General features: G+C 48.6%; 1 protein-coding gene across 3 annotated transcripts in view; it reads right to left on the bottom strand.

The window, feature by feature from the left end:
* The window catches only part of MYOCD (myocardin), a 109,612-nt gene that overhangs the window by 14,492 nt on the left and 68,514 nt on the right, over positions 1 to 26,606 (bottom strand). For 2 of the 3 annotated variants that reach the window (XM_043583151.1, XM_043583153.1), the window contains 4 exons: positions 19,159 to 19,337; positions 16,728 to 16,853; positions 10,877 to 11,121; positions 8,806 to 8,959 (listed from right to left, as the gene is read on the bottom strand). In XM_043583151.1, coding sequence (XP_043439086.1) covers positions 8,806 to 8,959; positions 10,877 to 11,121; positions 16,728 to 16,853; positions 19,159 to 19,337 — 704 coding nt within the window. The remainder of the gene's footprint in view (positions 1 to 8,805; positions 8,960 to 10,876; positions 11,122 to 16,727; positions 16,854 to 19,158; positions 19,338 to 26,606) is intronic. The other variant, XM_043583152.1, reaches the window with a different exon arrangement.

Raw genomic sequence — 26,606 nt, 5'->3', positions numbered from 1 at the left:
GCACAGAGCCCGACGCAGGGCTTGAACCCACAAATGGTGTGATCATGACCTGAGCTGAAGTTGGACGCTTAACCAACTGAGCCACCGAGGTGCCTTTGTGTGTGTGTGTGTGCGTGTGTGTGTGTTTAAATTATGCTTGCAGGGGCGCCCGGGTGGCGCAGTCGGTTAAGCGTCCGACTTCAGCCAGGTTACGATCTCGCGGTCCGGGAGTTCGAGCCCCGCGTCAGGCTCTGGGCTGATGGCTCGGAGCCTGGAGCCTGTTTCCGATTCTGTGTCTCCCTCTCTCTCTGCCCCTCCCCCGTTCATGCTCTGTCTCTCTCTGTCCCAAAAATAAATAAACGTTGAAAAAAAATTAAAAAAAAAACAAAACTATGCTTGCAGATGAAAATATATGGCTAACGATAGCTCAAAATGTTAACAGTGGTTCTCCTTATCTCTAGCCCCTAAATATTTCACATAAGATATTACTTTTGTAATTAAAACAGGAAACATTAAATATCTAAATGTTAATGCCATAAAACAGCTAGAAGACTATATAGGGAAGGGAAATACTCTTCTGATATTTTGTAGGGAAAGATCTTTTGAGCCTGAAAGCCAAGAAAGTGATCATAAAAATACTGACAGCAAAAATTAAAAACTCCAGGGCGCCTGGGTGGCTGGGTCAGTTGAGCGCCCCACTCTTGATTTCAGCTCAGGTCATGAACCCAGGGTTGTGGGATCGAGCTCCGTGTTGGGCTCTGTGTTGAGTGTGGAGCCTGCTTAAGATTCTTTCTCTTTCTCTCTCTCTCTCTCTCTCTCTCTCTGCCCCTCTCCTCTGCTCATGCTTTCAAATTAAAACAAACAAACAAGCAAAAACTCCTATCAGTCAAAAACACCAAAAAGAAAATGCAAACGCAGATAGCAATCTCAGACAAAAAAAATTGCAGGGCAAATAATAAAATGTCAGTAAAGCTCAATGCACCAAATGTGCTTAATAACCCCCCACAAATAAACCAACACCCCAAAATGGGTCATGGACATACTCCAATGCTTCACAAACAAAAGATACATTTAAAAAAAAATTTAATGTTTATTTATTTAAAAATTTTTTTTTCAACGTTTATTTATTTTTGGGGCAGAGAGAGACAGAGCATGAACGGGCGAAGGGCAGAGAGAGAGGGAGACACAGAATCGGAAACAGGCTCCAGGCTCTGAGCCAGCTCAGAGCCCGACGCGGGGCTCGAACTCACAGACCGTGAGATCATGACCTGGCTGAAGTCGGACGCTTAACCGACTGCGCCACCCAGGCGCCCCAATGTTTATTTATTTTTGACGGAGAAAGAGAGAGAGAAAGAGAGAGAGAGAAAACATGAGTGGGGGAGGGGCAGAGAGAGAGGGAGACACAGATCCCGAAGCAGGCTCCAGGCTCTGAGCTGTCAGCACAGAGCCCGACGCGGGGCTCGAACTCATGAACCGCAAGATCATGACCTGAGCCGAAATCAGGAGTCTGATGCTTAACTGACTGAGCCACCCAGGCACCCCTCAAATAAAAACGTTTTCAAAGAAAGCTCTTAAAACACCTTGCTCTTCCAATGTGGTCCTTGGACCAGCAGCACCAACAGCATCTGGGAACATGCTAGAAATGCAGAGGCTCAGGTCCCCTCCCCATAACCTACTGAATCAGGACCTATATTTTATCCAGAGCCCCAGGTGACTCAGTGTGCACATTGATGTTTGGTAAATGCTGCCTTAGCGCACTGCTTCTGGCGGTAGATTGGTACACACATTCGGGATGGTTTAGTGTTGGTCCGGCTGTAGTTCATGGATGTGAGACACGCAAAAACCTTCCATGCTGTTCTGCCATCTTGGCTCCTCCTCCAATTTTCTGGCACATTCAGTACAGACATCTCACAACATGAATTCTTTGGCAAGAACTTTAATGTTGATATGTTGTGGGTTTTTTTTTTTTTAATGTTTATTCACCTTTGAGACAGACAGACACAGAGAGAGAGGGAGACACAGAATGTGAAGCAGGCTCCAGGCTCAGAGCTGCCTGCACAGAGCCCGAGGTGGGGCTCGAACTCACAGACCGCGAGATCATGACCCGGGCTGAAGTGGGACGCTCAACTGACTGAGCCACTCAGCCGCCCCAAGAAATATTCACAGGTTTTGGTTCACGAATTCCACTCCCAGGTATTTAGCCTGGGGAGATAGATAAATTAATAAATGTATGTGCAAATTACATTTTTAATAGAAAAAATTTGGAAGCAAGTTAAGTGCTGCTATTAAAAATAAAAATGAGGGGCGCCTGGGTGGCTCAGTCGGTTGAGCGTCCGACTTCAGCTCAGGTCACGATCTCGCGGTCCGTGTGGCTCGAGCCCCGCGTCAGGCTCTGGGCTGATGGCTCAGAGCCTGGAGCCTGTTTCCGATTCTGTGTCTCCCTCTCTCTCTGCCCCTCCCCCGTTCATGCTCTGTCTCTCTCTGTCCCAAAAATAAATAAACGTTGAAAAAAAAAATTAAAAAAAAAATTAAATCAAAATTAAAATGTTAGTTGAATATTGAAAGTTATGAAAAAGGCTCATGGTACGTTACACAAAAAAACCATGCCAGAAATTCATGCTTTTACAGAATTACTTGACAACAGTAACTTTGAATACAAAACATGTGCATATGCATTTGAAGTCTATAAGGAAATATGATCTGCAATGCTGTGAATCAATGATCTTTTTGGGAGGGGAGAGAGAGGGCACAAGGGAGTGAGGGGGAAAGAGACAGGGAGGAGGAAGAGGGAGGGAGGAAGGGACAGGGAGAGAGAGAGAAAAGCAGAGCTCACTGGAAGCAGGGCTTGAGCTCACCCAAAGTGGGGCTCGAACTCACGAACTATGAGATCATGACCTGAGCCAAAGCCACCCAGGCACCCTCAATTATCTTTTAAAATGCTCTTTACTGGGGCGCCCGGGTGGCGCAGTCGGTTAAGCGTCCGACTTCAGCCAGGTCACGATCTCGCGGTCCGGGAGTTCGAGCCCCGCGTCGGGCTCTGGGCTGATGGCTCGGAGCCTGGAGCCTGTTTCCGATTCTGTGTCTCCCTCTCTCTCTGCCCCTCCCCTGTTCATCCTCTGTCTCTCTCTGTCCCAAAAATAAATAAACGTTGAAAAAAAAAATTAAAATGCTCTTTACTTTTCCATACATTGTCACGCTTCAGTAGTAAATATATTACCACCTTACAATCATTTAAAAGCTATTTTAAAAGGATCGCCACAACTCACACTACCACAGGCAAAAAATATACCTTCTCCTCTTCCTCTCTCTGGTATGGTTTTATCATTTTCTTTTAGCTTTGGTGGTTTGAAAAAGTGCGAAATGGCAACCCATTATTGTTTTAACTTCGAGTTCCTTAAAATTAACGAGTTCTACATTTATTTTTAGGCTCTGTTCTGGCACTGAATATTTTAGACTACATCATTAAATAATGCAGCTCATATTCTGAAATAACATGAATACTTGTTGGGTTCAGTTTACTTTATGTTTCAGAATATTAGGCTGGGTGGGCTTGGTTGGGACAAAGGTTTGTACACACCTCTCTCCTACATTCACAGGTCTTTTATTCCCTGATAACTCTTTCAACCATGTAGTATGAAAAATTTCGAATATCCACAAAAGTTGATAAAATTTTAAATTATAATGAGCCACATGTACCCATCAACCAGCTTCAACAATGATCAATTCATGTTCAGTCTGGGTTCAGTTAATCCCCAAACCATTTCCACATTTCCTGAATTACGTTGAAGCAAATCATATAATTTAATCTGTAAATATTTTGATATCTTTCTCTAGAAAATAAGTACATTACAAAAAACACACAGATAAAAGACCATTATGAGAACTAAAACGCACGAACAATTATTTCTTAAAATCGTTCATATTTTCCCAGTTTTTAAATTTCCCATTTCTCTCTCTCTCCCTGTCTGTCTCCCATGCTCTCTGGCTCTCCAGTTTGTTAGAAATAAGATGCAAAAAAAAAAATGCACATACTGTGATGTTACCATGTATAACTCTTTTTTGAAGGTATAACTATTTTGAGAGAGAGAGAGAGCGAGCACGGGAAGGGCAGAGGAAGAGAGAAAATCCCAAGCAGGCTCCACACCATCAGCACAGAGCCCGACGCGGGGCTCGATCCCACAAACCATGAGATCATGACCTGAGCCAAAACCAAGAGTCAGACGCTTAACTGACTGAGCCACACAGGCGCCCCCATGTATAACTTTTTAATGAGAAGTCAAACTCTTTTCTCAATGATTTTCCCCTTTTATTCCTATTCTGCAAAATGTGAATATTTTGGGAGAACATCCACCTTCGTTACCTTATCTTTCTGATTGCCTGTTTTAAGGGTCACCTTTATTAGTTCCTCTTACTTCTTCCTTTTCCAAGATATGATTACATCACCTGCTTCCTTTATTCCTCTTCTCCTTCCTTCCCTTCCACTCTTTCCATTTGCTCTCCCTTTCAGTCAGTCCTGTATTTCGAACTGACCCGCTATGCAAACAATTCCAAAATTTTTTTTAATGTGTATTTATTTTTGAGAGAGTGAGAGCAAGAGTGAGCGAGAGAGAGGGAGAGAGAGAGAGAGAGCATGAGCAGGGGAGGGGCAGAGAGAGAGGGAGACACAGAATCCGAAGCAGCCTCCAGGCTCTGAGCTGTCAGCACAGAGCCCGACGCAGGGCTCAAACTCACGAACCATGAGATCATGACCCGAGCTGAAGTCAGATGCTTAACTGACTGAGCCTCGCAGGTGCCCCCCACTTGTGTTAATGTTTAGATTCCAAAATTTCTGTGCCTAGCCCGACAGCACAGTTGAGCTGAACTATGGCAGTGTGTTTCTAACTGCGTGGAAACTGGCTAGACATTTCCCCTCGCTTGTCCTGGTGGTACTCGTGACTCAGTTTCCCCCAACTGAATGCACTTGCCAACATCCCTTCAGATCAGATCCCCATTCTGCCCTCCCAATTTCTGCCCCTAGTGTCACACTCCCAGGTGGCACCTCTCCCCACACACCCAGTCGTCAAGTCAATTAAGGTTTCTCTGTCTGTCCCTCCCCTCATCTCAAATGACAATAGCAAAACCTCTGAAATTGCTCAATTAAAAACAGAACCATCCTATGATCCAGTAATCGCACTGAGTATTTATTCAAAAAACACAAAAATACCAGTTCAAAGGGATATATGTGCCCCTATGTTTATAGCAGCATTATTCACAATAGACAAATTATGGAAGCGGCCCAAGTGTCCAACGATAGATGAATGGATAAAGAAGAGGTGGTGTGTATATATATATATACAGTGGAATATTATTCAGCTGTAAAAAAGAATGAAACTGTGCCGTTTGCAACGACGTGGATGGAGCCAGAGAGTACTATGCTAAGTGAAGTAAGTCCATCAGAGAAAGACAAATACCATTTGATTTCACTCATATGTGGCATTAGAAAGAAACAAACAAGAACAAAGGCAAAAAAAGAGAGACAGAGAGAGAGATACAAACGAAGACACAGATTCTTAACTACAGAGAACACACTGATGGTTCCCAGCGGGGAGGCGGCGGGGGGGGGGAAACGGGTGATGGGGATTTAGGAGTGCGCCTGTCGTGATGAGCGCTGGGTGATGTACAGAACTGCTGAGTCACTATATTGTACACCCGCAACTGATACTAACGCTGTGTGTTAACTATACTGGAATTTAAGATAAAATAACACTAAAAAGACAAAAACGTCACTCACTTAAGGTCAGCCCCCCAGTTTCATCATCTACAAGCTGGTTAACTTGCATAGCATTCAGCCTGTGGGCTCTGGAAGCACAAGGCAAAGCCGTCCAATGACCACATGGGATTGGGATGGCTTCCACAGGCGAGGGAGAAAATTCACGAAGATAAAAGATTCGCACGTCCCCCTATGTTCTGATGGAACGCGTGTATTTCTCCCACCATTCTCACCTGTGCTATCAGGTTCGGTATTAGGTTTATCAACAATATCTTTCTCTTATACAGAAAACCACCGTATAGCACTCACGACACATAAATATCAACACTATCTAGGAGGAGGAGTGATGCATTATTCATTCAGCTTCTCTGAGGTCCTGATTGGTATGTTCACATTTAAAACGTATCTTGCACGGTGGAAAGTGGAAGCAAATCTATATAGGATGGCCGACTGATAGTTTACGCCAAAAAAAAAAAAATGGTAGCTGCTACAGTCATCATTTCCTCGTACCCGTGCTAATTACTATAACTCTAACCAGCCAATCGTTCTGAGCACGTGCACATGGAGGAAGCCATCTCTGGGGGACTCTGCCAGATGGCACATCACATCTGGACTGTGCTTTGTCCGGGCCAAGCCAACTCCAGATCTACCTGACCCAAGCTCCCATCCTAAGGTAAACTACTTTTTTTTTTTTTTAATTTCTTTTAAACGTTTATTCATTTTTGAGAGACAGAGAGAACGGAGTGTGAGCTGGGGAGGGGCAGAGAGAGAGGGAACCAGAATCCAGAGCAGACTCCAGGCTCTGAGCTGTCAGCACAGAGCCCGACGCGGGGCTCAAGTTCACCTACCGCGAGATCATGACCTGAGCCGAAGTCGGACGCTCAACCGACGGAGCCACCCAGGCGCCCCTAAGGTAGACCACTTTTAAGAAAAATCATTTTTATTGTGGTTAAAGATGTACAGCATACATTTTTACCATTTAATCACCTTTAAGTATGAAGTTCAGTTGGGGTCGGTACACTCATGCTGTTGTGCAAATATCACCACTGTCTAGCTCCAGAACTTTTTCCTCATCGCAAACAGAACCTATGTATCTGTTAGACACCAACTCCGCATACCCCTCTCCCCAGCCCCTGGTAGTCGCCATTGGACTTTCTGTCGCTATGAATTTGTCTTCCCCAGGCACCTGCTATAAAGCAGACTCATAGAAAAGTTGTCCCTTTGTGTCTGGCTTACTGCATTGAGTATATTGTTTCTAGGTGACAGAACATACTTTTACCTCCATGGATTTATGATGTGGGGAGTGCAGGGTGGGTGACCCACTGCTCGGTGGGGGGGGGGGGGGAGGGGCATTGTCACAAGCTTGGCATCCTCCTCCAGGTTTATGGATGCAAAATTAAAACAATCTCAGTGAAACCTAACCATTCTTTATTCCAAGTGGAAGAGACAGAGGAGCGGTCGATATCAAGTGACTGGTGTTGGCCCTTGGCAGCCATAGAATTAATTTTCTTTCATTCGAAATAATCCCAACCCTACCTTTCCCCCAGAGCAGATAATGACCAAAGGCTGAGAATGGGGATGAGGGAGACAAACAGGGACTGAGAAAGACTGGTATGGTGAAGGCCCTGGGGACCTATAGGAATCTGATGTTTCGGGGAAAACTGATAAGGTCCTTGGGGGAGGGTAGAGAGTAACACAGGGGCAGAAACCAGGCGAACAGGTGTAACCACAGAAAATGGAGTGAGGCACTGGGGGGAGAAGGTGTGCTCACACATTACAGGAATCGAAGGCACTTCAACCACCTTCTTTAGTTCTTTTGCTAACACCGGATGGCTGAATATATATGAATATGCCCGTTCTGAGCACTGCTCTGAAACGCGCCAGGTTCAACTCAAAGCCCAAGGTCATCTGATCCTCTGTGACCTCCGTGAGGTCTGTGATCCGGAGCAAATGGCTTTCTCTCTCACACACACAGCACTTAACAAGTTGCTGTGATATTTCAGGGCAGAGGTTCTCAGATTTGGGGATTTCACAGAACCGTACATTGTTTTCAATTATGCAGTGGACATAGGGTTACCAACATTTCACCTTGTCAACTAAGACTAATATTCTTATTTAACAATACCCCTGCTTAATACAAAGAAACACCTACCTTCCATCCACTACTGTCACTGCTCCCTAAGAGAAAGGATCTTCAGCATTGAAAACATCGGGAGGAAATAAATACTTGGAATAAAGATCAATCAGGTGTGTTGAACACACTTAGATTTATGAAAAGCCCTTTACGTGATTCTTACTTTTTTCATTTCACCAGAGGCTGTAAAAGTTCATCATGGAATTGACCACTGGCTTAGAGCATTCGGGAAGCTCACGTCAATCCTTACAGTTCCTCTCCGTGCGAAGCTCTAAGAGCATTCTGGAAGGTCACATCAGTCTTACAGCTATTCTCTGTGCTAAGCTCTGTCATGTATATAGGATTCCACTGGGTTCTCACAATAACTCATTTGTGCAAATAAGCAATCTAAGATGTAGAGAAATTAGGAAAGTAGCCTGAGGTTGCACAGGTCATTGTCTCACGCTTCATGAGTTGAGCCCTGCGTCCGGCTCTGTCCTGACAGCGTGGACCCTGCTTGGGATTCTCTCTCTCCCTCTCTCTCTCTGCCCCTCTTCCACTCATACTCTCTGTCTCTCTTTCAAAATACATAAATACATTTTAAAAATAAAATAAAATTCTGTCACTTACTTAAGTCTCCCCATACATTCTCCCTTTCACTAGTTGACTCAAGAAATCAGTTGGTAAAAATGGTGTTAAAAATCTACTGATGTATTTGTTGGGGTGCCTGGCTGGCTCAGTCGGTGAAACATGAGACTCTTGATCTCAGGGTTGTGAGTTTGAACCCCACGCTTGGTGCAGAGATTAATAATAAAAGCTTAAAAAAATCTGTTGTATTTGTTGAGAGAGGGAGAAAGAAAAAGAGAGAAAAAGAAAGAAAGAGAAAAAAAGAAAGAGAAAGAGAGAGAGAGAGAGAGAAAAGAAAAGAAAAAAGAAAAGAAAAAAATCACACCAAATCCTCTACCTTCAGATCATCTAGGTTTGATGGGAGGGGGCCTGGTTTGAGAGAAGAGACACCAGTTTGTCCAGAAAAGCTGTTTTTGACAGGAGACAAAGGGGTATTGCTCAGTGGTGCTGAAGTGGAGTTTGGATTTCTGACCATCTGTTCGTTTGGTTCCCTGAAAAGCAAACAACAAAAAAGGGCCCTTAAAACATGGCCAGATACACATATGGGGGTGTGATACTGTGATGTACAATAAGAAATTACCTATTTGGCCCTCTACCCTCTTTCGGGCACAGAGCTCCTAAAATCCTTAGAATTTCTAAGTGAGAAGAGCCCCAAAGGTGCCACTTGTTATGTTAAGGAGGCGACTTTGTGAAAGCCCCTGGGTCACCGAAGGGTGGGGGCCGACTGCCTGAGAACCAACCCTACGATTTGTGGTTGGAATTTTGGTCCCACCCCCGGAACTCTGAGGAGACAAGATGGGGGCTCGAGGTCAAGCCATTCACCAATGGCCAATGATTTAATCAGTCATGCCTGTAATGAAGACTCTATAAAACCTAAAAGAATGGCGTTCAGAGAGCATCCACGTTGGCGAACACGTGGAGAACGAGGGGGAGTGGAGGGGGGAAGGAAGTTCTTCACCCTTTCCCACATCCCTTGCCTTGGGCATCTCTTCATTCTGGCTGCTTCTGAGTTCTATCCTTTTACAATAAGCCAATGATCTAGTAAATAAGCTGTTTCTCTGATTTCTGTGAGCCACTCCAACAAATGAATCGAACCCAAGGAGGAAGTCATGGAAGCCTCTGAGCTATCGCCGGGTCAACCAGAAGCCCAGGTCACAACTTCTAGACTTGCAATTGGTATCTGAAGCGGGGGGAGGAGGCTGGGAAGTCTTGTAGAACTGAGCCCTTAACCTGTGGGATCTGATGCCATGTTTAGGTAGACAGTGCCAGAATTGAGTGGAACGGTCGGAGCTTGGCGATGTGGGGAAAGCCTCCCCAGCACATTGGAACTGGGTGGCCAGAACCCTGATTGGGCAACTTGCATTGAGATCAGGTCACAAGCTAATTGCCGGCAAGGATCGGGCAACTAATAAATCGGCAGAAGAGGCTGGGTGAGGAAGACAAGAGTACAGGCTCCATGACACGTGGCAAGTGAGCTCCAGCTGAGTTCTGGGGAGACAGGAGGGAGTGGTAGAGACTTTGGCCGAGGGGAGAGGACGTGTCCACCTATGGTTGAGCAGGTGCACTGTCCCGTGGGGGCACCATCATGCCTTGTAGAGCATGACTGTATTCAGCACTCAGCATCATTGCCAACCTGATCGGACGCTGAACAGAGACAGGTGAGGGAACCTATGTCCCACCTGTAGAGTTGAAAGGGATGCCCATTTAAACGGTGACCCACAGTGAGGTCACACGCCCCCATCAGGGTCCAGGAGTCAATCTTCTGGGGCTGTTACTGAGTCGCTCAGCGCTGTTGCTTCCTAAAGCATAAGGGCTGAGTGAATTCAACCAACCGTTCTTATGGGGGCACCTGGGTGGCTCAGTCTCTTAAGCGTCGACTCTCGGTTTTGGCTCAGGTCACGATCTCGTGATCGTCAGTTCGAGCCCCATGTCGGGCTCTGCGCTGACAGCGTGGAGCCTGCTTGGGATCCTCTCTCTCTCTCTCTCTCTCTCTCTCTCTCTCTCTCTCTCTCTTTCCTCTCTGCCCCTCCTCTGCTCTCTCTTTCTCAAAAATAAATGGATAAGCGTAAAAAAAAATCAATTATTAAAAAGCAAAACAGAACCATTCTCACATGGTTTCTCCCCTCTGTTTCACCATTCAGTCTGAGAGTGCTAATCCCTTCTCTGGTCCCGGTTCCCTTCACCGGGGCACTGATTTCTTTGCTTCCTCCCAGCCTCAGGTTCCTGAAGACGTGGGCACGGGTTCTCCACGGAGTCCCATTCTACACCTACCTGACGAGGACCCGGTACAATCCGGGACTCACGGGGCATCCCGGTGCCGGCCCGGCAGGTGCCTCAGACACGCACAAGCCCTCGCCAGCTGACCTCCGCCCATCGCCGCCACCCCCCGCCAGGCTCTCCCGACTTACTTGAGCTGAGCTTGGTGCATCCCAGGGTAGCTGAGCCGGTGCTGTTCCTGCTGGCTGAGGATTTGGAGCTGTAGAAACAGCTGTTGCTGCTGGAGCAGCCGGGCGTAGGCCGAGTCCATGGGCGGAGGCGACTTCTCGGCCTTCTGGTCTGGGGGGATGTACTGGTGATATTTGAGCTTCTTCACCTTGGGCTTGGGGTCCTTGGGCTTTTTGTGGCGGTTCTTACTGTCGCTCAAGGACTTGGACTGCAGAGGGGGGTGGAGAAACGGCACGTGCTTTAGGGGGTGGGGGTGGCTTGACGTCATGGGTAGATCACGAAGGGGGTCTGTTTGATGGGCTTTCTCGGATCCCACAAACACAACACAGCAGAGGCACCATGCACAGAGATCCTGGGGCATTAAGGTGTTTATCCAACAGAACTACTACAGGTGCATCACTCTAGAAGGAGGTCGTGAATCTTGGAAGGGGCTCCAGGAGCATTTCCTTCCCAGCGCAGAGGAAGATGTAAGTAAGCCTATGTTTTGGTGAGGAGGCTTCCCTAAGCTAAAACCTACAGGTGGTCTAAGAAAGCATACGATCTCGGGGCGCCTGGGTGGCTCAGTCAGTTAAGCGTCCGACTTTGGCTCAGGTCAGAATCTCACGTTTTGTGGGTTCGAGCCCCACATCGGGCTCTGTGCTGACAGCTTGGAGCCTGGAGCCTGCTTCGGATTCTCTATCCCTTCTCTCTCTGCCCCGCCCCAGCTCGTGTTCTCGTCTCTCTCTCTCTCTCTCAAAATCAAATTTAGAAAAACTTAATAAAAAAAAGAAAGGATACGATCTCATCTTGAGATGGAGTCATAAGAAAGTTCCTTCAAATGTGTACCCGAAATCACGTTTAGTAAAGTGCTTCAGTAAATTGACTTATGAATCACATCACTTTGGGGGCTCCTGGGTGGGTCTGACTTGGCTCAGGTTATGATCTCAAGGTTCATGATTTTGAGCCCTGCATTGGATTCTCTTTCTCCTCTCTCTCTGCCCCTCCCCTGCTGGTTCTCAATCTCTCTCTCTCTCTCTCTCTCTCTCAAGATAAATATATAAACTTAATAGAAAAGTAACATCATCCTGGATGAAATTAAACCTGTCCTCAAAAATGCACAATGTGGATTTTTGCTGCTTTGGGTGAAAAAGTAAGATAGAGTCCCCTTTCCACCAATACTTTCCCCAAATACTGATATAAGGCCAGGAAGTGACACCTTCTGGAATAATGATTCTTGACTTACCGTGAGAAGGGTTAACCACCCACGGGGACCCACCGCAGCACATGACTCAGACGCACCGAAATGAGTTAAAGCTACAGGCTAGGAAGCTACGACAAATTTCTGAACATGGTACAATTACTTTGCCGCATCTCTGTTACTTTCCCCTGAAAGTTGGGGAAAATGTTCTTCGTTTTCCTCTCAGGGACCGATGCAAGGACGCTGAAAGATACCAGTGAAATAGTAACAGGTCTCAAAAGGACACTGTGATTATGCCTATAACCTGCAAAAGGTAGTCCGTACAGTGATCAGCTGAAAAAAAAAATCTTAATTTTCAAGCCCTGACTTTATTACAGAAGATTGAAACGGAGAACCGGGAAGTCACGATAAAAGCATCCTGAGGCTTTGGGCAAACTGTGCAGGGGAAGTGTAGTACCAGCGGTGTCCAGAAGAGGGGGCTCCCAAATAGCCGGCAGGCAGGTTCCCACTGGGCAGTGTCCCCATTTTAACCACAAAGCACACATCTGAAAGTGACCCATCGGAAGGAGCCTACAACTTGCAAGTCTCTGAGGCCACACGTCCCACCACCGAAGCCCCTTCGGTGTTTTCTCAAGGTGGCTTCTTCTCTCGGAAAGTCATAGCTAATGAGAACAAGCATTCCCCTGTGCTGCGTGGCGCCATTTCTCCTTAATCGATTAGCATCCTAATTAACTAATCAATCAGCCTTCTGCACTGGGAGAATTTCTGCAGGGCTCCTGCAATCAGCTGGGCCCTGCTTTGCTCCAGCCCGGCTTCTGTTCCCACCTCGTCCTGGGACTCTGCAAGCCTGGTCTTGCCGGTAAGTCAGGGGTGGGGAACTTTTTCTCCAGGCCACTGTTGTACAGGGACTCGGAACATTCCGGAAGTTACTCAAATTGGACCATTTTCTCTGGAGAGTGGAGGGCAAAGGCTGTTGTCCCCACGGAACTCTGACTCCATGGAACTGTATAGTTTCATACTTTTTGGAAGCCAGAACATCCTGAGGTCGTAAGTTCATTTTTCTTTCCTTCTTTTTTTTTTTTTTTTTGGTTCTAGGTAGAAAACAGAAAACGAACCATTGGCCAATGGGAGGGGAGCATATCTTTCTAAAGCAAAGGTGGATATAAAACCCAGGGAATGGTCCGGCCCGTGGCTCAAGAGTACGTGACTTTTTTTTGCAAGAAGGCATTCTTTTTTTTTTTAAGTTTATTTATTTATTTTGAGAGACAGAGAGAGAGAGAGAGAGGGCCCCAGGGAGGGGCAGAGAGAGGGGGATGAAGAGAGAGGATCCCAAGCAGGCTCCACACCAGCGGTACAGAGCCCAACGTGGGGCTCGAACTCACCAACCGTGAGCTCATGACCAAATCAAGAGTTGGATGCTCAACGGACTGAGCCACCCAGGTGCCCCTGCAAGAAGGCATCCTGAGGGAAACCTGCTCACGCACTGGGCCTGTCCCACAACGAACCACCCCCGCGACAATCAGTTTGCGGGTCCTGCCCTGCGAGACGAAGACCAAACCCCCATCTGCCCAAGACAGTTCACTGAACTGCTGGACCCCTCCCCACCCCAAAGCTTACCGGGCTCCCCTGCCTTTGCCTGGCAATTTCCTGCTGTCTGCAACTCCATCCTGCACCTGCTAACTAAGTCCTGCCCGTTCTCCCCTGGGGGGGCTCACACCCCGGCTCACCTGGGAAGCCTGTCCCAGCTCACAGTGCTCTCTCTCACCTGCAAGTGTCAGGCAGCACTTTGAGGCTGTCTGATAATGGCCGCGCCATGGCATACCCTGCCCCGGGGGTGGGGGAGACTGAAGTCCTGCTTCCTACACTGCTGGCCCTGATGGGGGCGCTGGCCACCCAAGAAACAGGAACCTCTTCTTTGTACTGTGGTAAAACACAAGTAACCTACAAATCGCCCCAGTAACTACCACAGTTCACAAGTATACAATTCACACTGTTGTGTGAAGGTCATCACTATATAGTTCGAGAACGTTTTCATCACCCCCAGGAGACCCCATACCCACTAAGCAGTCACTCCCCATTTTCTCCTTGGTGCGGTCCCCAGAAACCACTCGTCTGCTTTCTGTCTGCCTGGATTTGCCTATTCAGGATATTTCATACACCGGGGAGGTGCCTGGGGGGGTTCAGTTGGTTAAGCGTCTTGACTCTTGATTTCAGCTCAGGTCATGATCTCATGGTTTGTGGGATTGAGCCCTGTGTTGGGCTCTGTACTGGAGCCTGCTTGGGATTCTCTCTCTGTCCCACCCTGCTCTCTCTCTCTCTCTCTGCCCCTCCCACACTCTCGCATTCTCTCTCAAAATAAATAAACATTAAAAAAAAAAACACCCAGAATCATACAGTATGTGGCCTTTTGTGTCTGGCTTCTTTCACTTAAGCATCATATTTTCAGGACTTCATCCCTCTGGATATACCACAAGCTTATCCATCCTTCAGCTCATGGACATTTGACTTCATTCCGACTCTTGAATATTGTGAATAGTCCTGCCACGAATATTCATGTACAAGATTTTGCTGGGACACCCATTTTCCATTTTTTTTTTGGACATACACCCAAGGAGAGGGATTTCTGGGTCATAGGGCAATTCAGTGTTTAATTTTCTAAGGAACCACCAAGCTACTTTCCACAGTGGACGCACCATTTTACGTTGCCACCAGCCATGTGTGAGAGCTCTCCAATCTCCACAGCCTCGTCAACACTTGTTATTTACTGTTTTTTCACTAGAGCCATTTTGGTGGGCATGAAGTGGTATTTTGTTGTGAATTTGAGTTTCATTTCCCTGATGGCCAATGACACTCGACACCTTTCCAGGTGCTTATTGGCAATTTCTTTCTTTTCTTAAAAACGTTTTTTTTTCCAGTTTATTTGAGGGAGAGAGAGAGTGCACACGAGCACGGTACGGGCAAAGAGAGAGGGAGAGACGGAATCCCAAGCAGGCTCTGCTCTCTCAGCACAGAGCCTGATGTGGGGCTCGAACCCATGAACCTTGAGATCATGACCCTAGCTGAAATCGAGAGTCAGACGCTTAACTGACTGAGACAGCCCAGGCACCCTGGCAATTTCCTTATCTTTGGAGAAATGTCTACTCAAGTCCCTTATGGTACATGTTTCTTACCTGCTCAAAACACTATATGGGGTAGTGGTGGCTGTGACCCAATTAGACTACAGGCTTCTTGAGAACAGGAGTCCTATTTTATTCATCTCGGATATATATCTTCAAGGAGCCTGCATTGAGAACACCTTTCCCTTACATAGGGCTGGACAGTTTTCAGGGAATTCTGGTACATTCTCTCAGTGGCCTCCAATGGACCTGACAAAGCCAATAGGGCACAGATGTCTTTCCCCCAGCTTGCCTACTTCCTTCTTTGAGAAGCCCTCTAGCATCTTCCTAAGGTAGAGATAATGAATGTCAAACAACTGAGAATTCACAGGCACTGACCAACCCAGCAGGGATGTTGGCTCTCACATACACAACCAGTCCCATTGGATCCGCTGCCCATCAATCCTGCTCTTCACTGAAATCGACCTGTCCTCCCTCTGGGCAACACACATTTCCTTAGGACAGTGAGGCTGAAGGCAGTGCTAATCTGACCTATGCAACACTTAACTACGCTGGTAGAAATAGTAATAAAATTTCTCCTCGTGCACAATGGTATAGATAATGTGAACCACCTCCTTCCTCCACCTGCAATGAGCAAAACCTATCAACGGCCCTGTAATTTCAAAGGCTGTTGATCTGAGTGAATTGCCAGTAAGATTTCAGCTACGTAGGGAGTGGGTTTCTAGCGAGGTTTAGGGAGATTTATAGGGAAGCGGAAATGCCTGCCGTCCACTTGGAACACGAGAACCTCTTTTGTGTATATGTGGTAGAAGGGACCCGGGGCTGTTACTTTAAACGCTGATTCTTATGCTCTTTTAACAAATATTTCATAAGAGACATCTCTGCTCTCATTAAGTGGTGACCCTAGAGAAGCTATTTGGGATAAATTATGATTAGCGACAAAACCCAGTGATCGTTAGCAGGCAGTTAATTGGAAAGAGGAGAGAGCCTTCTGTGAACCATTAACTATAATGGGAAGATTTAACCGAGAATCTGCTATAATGCTTATAGTTATTAGTCTACTGTGAAGGCGACCCCACCCTTTATCTTTCTCTCCAAAGGGAGACTGGTTTAGGTGATTTGAGCCTTACATTACATAAGCCCTCAGACCTGCTTTCCCTGCATAAAACCCAACTCCCCTCTACCTGTCTGATGGCATGTATAAACCCTGTGTGCCTTTCGACCTGCTGTGGCTGTCTCGAGGCTGGCCTGATGAAGTCTTTTAAGTCAGGCCCATGCTGGCTGACCTGTGACCCCAAACAACCGTGAGCTCACAGCTCACAGGTTTCTCCTCTACGCGGAAGACCCGTGCTGCGTTTGCACAGCGAACCGACTCTTGGACCATGCACGCAGAGGGCCCCTTTCTCCTCTCCTGACTCGTGATGTTCCCGGTGGACTGAGCCTACACAGGGGTCCCTGTGACTCCCCCCATGTTGCCACACTAAACTCAGAGAGCTCTGCCCCCTGCTGGCCCGTCCCTACCTTCACAGCAGTGTGCCCAGCACTGGAGGGGCCCAGGGTCCCAAGCCCTTGCTTGCCCGCGTCTGACTGGTTGCTGAGCTGTGAGGCTGAGTCATTCTTGTCATTTTCCGAGCCAGAAGAATGATCCTGAAATCCAAATTTTAGCAATATTAGGATGCAGGAGGAAAAAAACGTAGGACACAGAAATAAAGTAGAGTGGCCATATGATTTGTCAACCAACTGAGGTCACTGTTGAGAGATAAGGGGGTCATCGTCAATAATTCTTCCAGAAAACAGGTATAGAAATGGCCTGTTCTAGGCCAACCCAAAACTCAGACGGCTGGTCAACCCCGTGAGAGTTCCACCTGTGACAAGGTCTACCTGTTGGACTTGATAACGGGACTGAAGAAAAAAGGAGGAGGGAGAAGTGGGTGTGGGCATTTCGGCAGAAAGTAGGACCCAAAAAATGATAAAAGGGGGGTTAGCAGATGGGAGGGAAAACGTGTGTGCGCGTTTCTGGGTATACGTGTTTGTCTGTGTGCATGTGTGCATATGTCTGTGTGTACACATTTGTGTGTTATCTGTGTGTGCCGTGTGTTTTTGTGGGTCTGTATATACGTGTGTGTCTGTCCATATACATCTATGCGTGTGTAGATGTGTGTGCATACATGCATAGGTATGTGCATGCGTATATGTGTGGGTATGTGTAAATATGTCTGCATGTGTCTGCATGTCTGTGTGTATATGTGTTTATGTACATTGATGTGTATGTGTGTAAAGAAAGTGTGTGTGTATATGTGTGTGGTATCTGTATGTTTATGTATAGTTCCTTATGAGCACACGTGTATATGTAGGTGTGTGTATATATATGTGTGTGTGTCGGGGGGGGTGTGCATGTAGTGTCACGAACAACCTTTCTGAGAGACGCGTTCCAGGATGCTGAGAACTTGGAAAAAAGAGTCATCATCTTCTGTCCCTCTCCTGCCACCCGATGCTGTGGCAGAAAGGGACAGGGTGCTGCTCACGACCTCCCCCTGCAGCCTCCCCATCCTTTCCTGAGCCCCGGTGCCCGAAAAACCTCTGCAGAATCCTTTCCTCTGGAGCCTCAGTGTCCTTCTCTGCTCAGCGGGGCCGCTGGGTACGATCACAGAGTGATTTCTGCACCCGGCCCGGCATCACCCCCCCCGCCCCAGCTCGTCCTCTTCGAACTGGGTGAGGCAGAAAAGAACTCGTCTTCTCCTCAAACCGTTCTTAGGTCAGAAGCTGAGGAATTTACCATCGGAACCACAGCCACGAGCGATCCAAACTGCTGTCTGCTGTTGTTGGAGAAGCCGGGCACTAAAGCCCGGCCGCCGCGCGCAGGGGAAGGGAACACGCGTTGCTTACAAACCCACGCGGGACACACGCCTGGGTGTTCGGCTCTCCTTGTTATCTTTCTCCCACTTCTCCTCGGCAGGTGCCAGCTTTGCTTGCTCCACCGCGTGAAGAAGGGCATGATGATGACCAGCGAGTAACACGGGTTCCGGAACAGTGTGTGTGTGTGTGTGTGTGTGTGTGTGTGTGTGTGTCCACACACATCTCCTCTTTGGGTCTGCGTGAATACCATCATGCTAGGCTGACGGCAGCCCCCATCCAGCCTCTGTGTGGCTTCTAGAAGTAAAAGCTCCAGGGGGGTTGGGAATCTGCAGCGTCTGGAGACCACACAGGGGCTCGGCCTCTCAGAGCCTGGGTCCCCCCTCCATCAGAAGGCACATGGATGCTACCCGCCTGGAGCACAGTGGGGCATCTCAAAGGAAACGCTTGGGAAATGCCTAGCGCTAGCCGCTGTTAATTATTTTTCTCATAAAATGTGTTTTTGAACAGTATTTGCAATATACACGCCTCGCGGCCCAAGTGTTTGTGGATTGTTCCAGAAAGGGAGGGGGGGGGACTGCTGTTCTTGGGCTGGGCTGGGCTGGACGCGGACCCTGCAGTGGTGTGGCAGGAAGAAACCCGCTAACCTTAGAGGCACCTCGGGAGCCCCCTGCTTTGCAGCCTGTCGGCACTTCCTGGTCTCCCCTCCCCCCGGACCATGCAGAGAATATACTCAGGGAAGTCCGTGGGGCTTTGAAGCCAGAAGCCTGCGCTGGCACATTCTATCCAGGAGATGACTGGTGAGTCACCTGACGGCAGAGAGCCTCTTTTAGCCTCGCGCGTAAGTTTGGGAGATAGTAGGCATCTACTTGGCGGAGTAGCCAAGTAAGCCAAAGGGTACAGCCCCGAGAGGCAACTCGTTCGGTGTTTTCTGGAGGCTTTGCCCCCCCTACACCGATCCCCGGACCGGATCGGGTAAGAAGAGGCACCCATCTGAAGCACCATCCAGGGACGTACTGGGGTCTCTATGCGAAACCAAAGGTGGCAGTGTGCCTTGAGGACCACAAAGACACGACGGGCTGAGGTGCCGTTTATTTACCTGGACTGCCCCCAGAGCACGACCTGCTAACGGGGTCTCCGAAGCTTTGGTGTCCGCTGGGGATCCTGCTGAGCCCTGGGGGTCTTCGCTTCGAGTCTGGTCTGGAGAAAGCCCATCACTGCTGCTGTCCTCCTCGAAGGCAAAGGCATCTGCAGATTTGGAGAGACTCACCTGGTTACCTGATGGGGTGAAATCCAAGAAGGGGGTCAGAGGCTGAGACGCTGACCACAGGGCTTTCGGGAAACACTTCAACTTGTCGTCCCTGTCAGGGGCACGAATCTATCTCCTTTGCTCTGTTTCTAGTTCAAGGTAAGAGTGAAGACAGGTTTTTCAATGATGTGGTTTCTCACGCGTTTACTCCAAATGGGGACCTGCATTTATAAATGTGACGCGTCTGGAGGGAAGGATGTGTGACGTATGCATATTTAAAACAATGTTTTTATTTATTTATTTTTGTGAGAGAGCACACACAGGGGAGGGACAGGGAGAGAGAGAGAGAGAGAGAGCGAGAGAGAGAGCACGTGAGAGAGAGCAGGGTGCACGCTCAGTGAGGAGCCCGACACGGGGCTCGATCCCATGGCCCTGGCATCACGACCTGAGCCGAAATCAAGAGTCGGATGCTCGACAGCTGGGCCACCCAGGCGCCCCGCATGCAGTTTTCTATGTGAAACCCATAGCTTTTTGAAACGAAATCAGGGAAGACGATGGAAAGAAAGAGACCACTGGATACAGAATGAGGCCAAAGGAGAACGCAGTGTGGGAGAATGCCCATGGCCCTCAGGTTTTAGAACAGGATATGCTGGGGCCGCTCCCAAGTTTAAATTCCTGAACGTCAGCATTAGCTAAGGTCACCAGTGGCACAAGGCCGCTTTCAACGAACGAGCTGCCGTTTATAAAAGCCACAAATGTGTCTTAGAAACTGCAGTGGGGTCTCTTTCTTTCTTTCTTTCTTTCTTTCTTTCTTTCTTTCTTTCTTTCCCTTTCTTTCATTTCTCTTTCTTTCTCTTTCTCTCTCTCTCTCTCTCTCTCTCTCTCTTTCTTTGGGTTTTCTTTGTCTACCTCCTAGCTCCGTGTCTATTGTGGACCCATCACTTCCTTGGCCGTCTGCGTGGTCTTTGGAGGGGATCAGGCTCATAAGCATGGGGAGAGGGGCTACCACGCCAGGTGGGATATGATGACATCTTTATACATTCCCCTCCCCAACCCTTTTTTTTCTTAAATTGCCGAATCGCATCCGGTTCATCATCCAGCTGCACGGCACAGAACGTGCTCAGGCCACATAGTGCTTTGGAGCCCATCCCAGGCGCGGCTCTTCTGAAGGAATCATTTCGGTATTATCAGGAAGTTTCCCAGCCCGGTATTCTGCAATCACACGGACCAGAACTTTTGACTCCTGCTTTGTGCAGATAAGAGAGGAGAGCTTTCACGGCGGAGATTGCAAAGGCAGCAAGGAGCTGCACGAAATGGAACACGTGTGGTTTGGGACTTGTCATCACCCCCCACCGCCGGCACCTGTCACGGACCCTCACTGAGACATCCAAGTGGCAAATCAGGAAAGAACAGGACAAGGACAGGGTGGCTGGAAATTCCAGTTGCTGACCCCACCCCCATCTCCCCGCCCCCGGGTACTCCAAAAACCTGGAAGGACTTGGGGACCATCCCCAGCTGCAAGGCTTGTTGACAAAATCATGATTGCCTTCCTACGATTGTAAATGTAATGGATACTTACGAGCCACATTCACACGTACACATTCATTCTGCTTCCTGCTCGTGATCGCCTGCCTCTTCTAGATTTAGTTCTGTACGTATAACAAAGCACACACACACGTGCAAAGCACTTCACATTGGTAGGACCGGTCACATAGGTCTTCTGAAACTTGCTTATTCACGCTACGTTACTTAGAGACCTTTCCGTGGGAGCACACAGAGATCATCCTCAATCAAAAAATATGTATATGTATTTTTGGTAACAGCTACCCAGCATGTCATTGCATTACTGGAAACTTTAATTTTTCAACTTCTATTTTCAGAGGTGTCCTTTTTTTTTTAAGCAATAAAAAATTCTTTGAAATAAAAAAGTACAGAGAGTAATAGAAAACAGCTGTCTACATATCACCTGCAAGAAAGAAGTGCTAGCTTTTTTGGGTCTTAGTGTCAGCGACCCATTCGTTTTCTAACAGAGGGGTTTTCCCGGGTATTTGATAAATGGCAACTTTTCTCTCTGAGGTCCGGGGTCACTCTCTCCCCACCCCCCTTCAGGACTCTGGTCTATTTTAAGAGTCCAGAGTTAGCTCACCACCTTCGTTTCCTTCTTCTCTTACAGCAAACCCTGGGCTCTGCAAACAAACATTTGTCATTGAAACTTCAAGTCCTGGGGGCGCCTGGGTGGCTCAGTCGGTTAAGCATCCGACTTCGGCTCAGGTCATGATCTCACAGTTTGTGAGTTCGAGCCCCGCGTGGGGCTCTGTGCTGACAGCTTAGAGCCTGGAGCCTGCTTGGGATTCCGTGTCTCCCTCTCTCTCTGCCCCTCCCTTCCCCCTCAAAACTAAATAAACGTTTTTCTATTGGTAGAAATTAAAGGCTTTGTCCCTGTTAAAAGGCTTACGTATGTCATTGAGGGCCAGATACACATGGGAGGGTGGTGGGGGGTGTTGAGCCTACTCCACCCCAGAAATCACAGCATTTCACTGGCTCTGCTTGGCACATGCCTTGAGCCGACTCCATTTCCAACCTCAGAGAGCCCTGCCTGTGAGTGTGTTTAGCCCCTTGGGGGACCCAGGCTTTTCTGCCCAACAGGATCCTCCACCCGAAAGTTTTATTATATTCCCTCCACATTTTCCTCAGTCTAAAGGGGCACAGAGCTTCTCCATGCGGTCTGATCCTTCATGAGACAAAGTCTCCCTCCCCCACCCCCGGGGGCCCCCCACCATCTCACCTGCACCCACACCGAGCACCCCCCCCCCAAATATGCATGCGCCAGAGGAAGGTCATCAAACCACAATGCTGGCCGAGTATTCTGACATTGAGTGGAGATGTTACAAGAGGTGGGCAGGGAGAAAGAGAGAGAGAGGATGGTTTCTTACGTCCAACATGCCACTTTGTTTCAAGCTGGGTGACAGCAAACGATAAAAACAGCAGTTTGTATCAGGCATCCGCTGACTAGTGGCCGCAGTAACAAAAAGCATCAACTTTCGCGAGGCCTTCCAACCGCTAAGTCGGAGGAAGGGTGCGTTTTCTCATCACTGTTTTGTGGAGGAGGGCACACAGTGTTCAGTGCGCACAGGGACTGAGCTAGGACTGCAGTGTGGACTCTCAGAGCCACCAGCAGAGAGGTGGCAAAAGCCATCCCCCTCCCTGGAAGCCATCGGGTGGTAAGTCTTTAGGAAACACCCAGTGGGGAATGGCCAATGTCTCTCCTTTATCAGCACACGTGACCGAAGGATATCTCCATGTTCCACAGCATTTTGTACTTGAGTTCTTGAGGTCTGAGGGACTCCTAGTGACACCGTGACCGTGAGGACAGAGAAGGCGGGACATTCTGGGGAGGGCATTTATGACGATTTCCTGGGTGGGTGGACTGTGGTAGCCCTGTTCTTGCCACTCATCCCTCAGCCTGCCCTTTCCACTTGGACATCTGGCATTTGGTGACCTTGGAGCGAGGCACTAGAATAATGTGGAAAAGTCTCAAAGTCGGGTGTCTGGAGTAAAGGAGTCGGGAATGCTGCACGGAGCGTTCCCCGATTATTTTGTCCCCATCCAGCCTTCACACTTTAGGAGAAGCAGGAGCAAAATCGGATAGGACGCCGTGAAGACTGTGGGACACAACGGGAGACATCTGTCAAGGACCAGACCACCCGGTGAGGGCTGCCCTGGACAGACGGAGGAGACCGCAATGTGGAGACGTCCAGGGAGATGCCTGGAGGAGGTGGGGTTGGGCTGAGCCTGAGATGACCTCAGCGGTGGACAGGACAACGGACGGGGGGTGGTGGGGGGAAAGGGCGCACTTGACCGCGATGGGGGGAGCAAAGGGGAAGTTGTGCCAAGAGCAGTGTGGTGGTGGGAAGGGTGAGGAAGAGATCCCCCAGCCAGGGGAGAGGAGTATTTGGGGAGCCGATCCCTGGAGAGACACGGCTTCTAGAAGTCTACTTGGCCAAGTGACAGCCATCATTTAAAGAAGTTTTTCTGCTTGGGGAACCTGGGTGGCTCAGTCAGTTGAGTGTCTGACTCTTCATTTTGACTCAGGTCATGATCTCACAGTTCCTGAGTTCGAGTCCCGTGTGGGGCTCTGCACCGACAGGGTGGAGCCTGCTTGGGATTCTCTCTCTCCCTTTCTCTCTCTCTCTCTCTCAAAATAAATAAATAAAGGGGTGCCTTTATAAAGGGTTGGCTCAGTCGGTTAAGCGTCTGATTTCAGCTCAGGTCATGACCTCACGGTTCGTGAGTTGCTTGGGATTCTCTCTCTCCCTTTCTCTCTGCCTCTCCCCTGCTTTCTCTCTCTTTTAAAATAAATAAATAAATAAAGGGGTGCCTTCATAAAGGGGTGGCTCAGTCGGTTAAGCGTCCGATTTCAGCTCAGGTCATGATTTCATGATCCGTGAGTTCGAGCCCCGCATCGGGCTCTGTGCTGATGGCTCAGAGCCTGGAGCTTGCTTCGGATTCTGTGTCCCGCTCTCTCTCTGCCCTCCCCCCCGGCCCCAACTTACGCTCTGTCTCTCAAAATGAATAAATGTTAAAAATATTTAAAAAATAAATAAAAATTAAAAAAAAAAACACAAGGTTTTCTGCTTACATCCACAAAGACGACGTGCATCCATGCAACTACATATAGGGCAGTTACTTACACCCTGAAGGAGTCAATAAGGTCATGGCTAAGGCCCCAAACTGGACTCTGGATCTGTCTGATCTCCAAAAAGCACCATGGGCCAGATCAGAATATGCCAGTGAGGAGGACCACTTCCTTACGGCGCAGGCCCGAAGACCCTGCCTAGTCCCTCCCCACCCTCCCCCATCACCACTGTCTTAGGGCTGCCGGTGGCTTGGATTTGTGACCACCCGGACGGAAGAGGAGCGTCCACTCATGTGCACGCTCGACTCGGCCTCTGCTCATGGGAGAAACTGAACAGCTGAGACGCTCTGCTAGCAAAAGGCAGTGACGTCCTTTTGAGATGACGTATGTGGGGTTTGCTCAGCAGGGTCAGTAAGAACTTCAGTTCTGGACTCGAACCGTCGAGGGTGGTTTCTCAGCCCTATCGCGTTTCTGCTGGCAAGTGATTTCACCTCTGGGAGCCTCAGTTTCCCCACCTCTAAAACGGAAATGGCAGAGTTAACCTCTCAAGGATTTGAGGATTAAAACAACAGAACAACATGTGAATGGTTGAGCCCAGTCCCTGATGGGCAAGTGTTGAATAATTGCTAGCCTGGCGGTGATTGTGGCTGCTTTTGTTGGGGCCGTTATCAAAAATTTAAAAAGACCCACCCAGCAGGCACCTTGTCCTGTGGTCGGTCAGCTTTGCAAAGACCTTCAGAGCTGGGAGTCACTGCAAAGGCTGCTGTCACTCCTTCCCTCCTGGTTCAAGCCAGGCTCACATGGACGGGGACAAAGGTCACCTTATCTGGCTGTCTTTGGAATAACCATGTCTGTCGCTTTGTGCCGTGACCCTGGGCCTCTGCTCCAATCTCCCAGGGCACGAGGCACCCTGGGAGTTGCTGGAGTGTGGTGTGCTGGCTATTGTCCCCGGAGACACACGTCAGGGGGTGCGGTGACAAGGACCCACTTTGGGAAGCCCTGACATCATCCTCCGGCTATGCCCGAGGGGCCGGCTCTGGGCACTGGCCCCCGGGGGATGTTGGACTCTGAGCTTCCCCCCTCCCTCGTCCCCCGGGAAGCAACTGGATGAATGAGTCAGTTGTACTTTCTCTGCATAAACATTTAAGATTCCAAGATTAAGGGAGATAGCTGGAGTCCTGGGTACCTTTTGCCTAGGAGAGCACGAAGCGGCTTGTGGAAAAGGACCTGTTTGCTTATCTTCTCCCAAGCCTGTTCAGTGCATGGCCCGAGAGCTATTTTTAATTCGCGGACAGACCATCTCTTAATGCCCTCTTGGAAGACACGGAAGGAAAATCCATTTTCTAAGGGACAAGGTGATCCCTGTGTTAATAGGTAGGGTTTAAATGTGGCCCTTGCCTAGGGGCGCTTTTAAGCATCCGACTCTTGATTTCAGCTCAGCGGTCCTGAGTTCGAGCCCCACGTTGGGCTCTGCACGGACAATGCAAGCCTGCTTGGGATCCACTTTCTTTCCTTCTCTGCCCCTCCTCCTCCTCCTCCTCCTCCTCCTCCTCTCTCTCTCTCTCTCTCCCCGAAATAATAAACTTTTCTTTTAATGTTTATTTTTGAGAGAGAGAACATGAGCAGGGTGAGGGGCAGAGAGAGAGAGAGGGAGACACAGGATCCAAAGTAGGCTCCAGACTCCGAGCTGTCAGCACAGAGCCCGACGCGGGGCTCAACCCCACGAACCGTGAGATCATGACCTGAGCTGAAGGGACACTCAACTGACTGAGCCGCCCAGGCGCCCCTATAATAAATAAACTTTAAACATGGCTCTTGCCTAAAGGTTTTTCAATACGCGGTCTGTAGAGGAGGGACTATATCGTCCAAGAAAGACAGAACCCACTGCTCTTAAAGGGGGTCAGGTGCCATTATTACAGAAATGGGTGTCCGTGGAGGTTTGGAGGAATGAGGATTCCTTTTCCTCCGATTCCTGGCATCTCCGAAATTTGCCTGAAGCCTCTAAGACATACGCTGATTCTGGGACCACAGGAGTGGAGGAAAACACTCAACCAGAAGGACTTCTGTGCTGGCACTTGAGGTTGACTCTCTAGGGTCAAAGAAGATCGTCAGGTGTGTAAAGAGATTTGAGCCCTGTCTCTTGCTTCCCCTCTGCAGGACCCCACCCTTTCAGAGCTCTCTCGTGGGGGTACATCAGCTCTCCACAGCTGCAGACCTCATAGCGATGCCCGTGACTGCTTTGATGGGCAGCCAAGGCCAGCAGCACAGAGAAGTATTTTCCACATATGCCTCATTGTGCCTCCGTCCCCCCAGGATCACGTGCGCTTCGGAAATGATTTCTCATTACGGAATGATAAATTTTGTCCAGGAGAAAGCGATGCCAAAGAAACCCTTTTTCTTTTTATGACGAGGCAAATGGTCTACCATCTGGCTTCGGGCCACGGTTATTGTCTATGCGCCTTAAAATAAATCATCAGAGTGTTCAGGAAGGGCTTCCAGAGTCTCTGAAGAAAGATTGGATTCTCAGGAAATAGGGATTGTTTCTGCTTTGTTATGAAGTCTGCGCCTTGGGGGTGTGAGTGAGCAAAGACTAGTGTAGGATCTTTTTTTTTTAAATTAATGTTTATTTGTTTTTAAGAGAGAAAGAGAGGCAGGGGAAGAG

Source organism: Prionailurus bengalensis, chromosome E1 (assembly GCF_016509475.1).
Source record: "Prionailurus bengalensis isolate Pbe53 chromosome E1, Fcat_Pben_1.1_paternal_pri, whole genome shotgun sequence".
NCBI lineage: Eukaryota > Metazoa > Chordata > Mammalia > Carnivora > Felidae > Prionailurus > Prionailurus bengalensis.
This window is presented reverse-complemented; position numbering and strand designations above follow the sequence as displayed.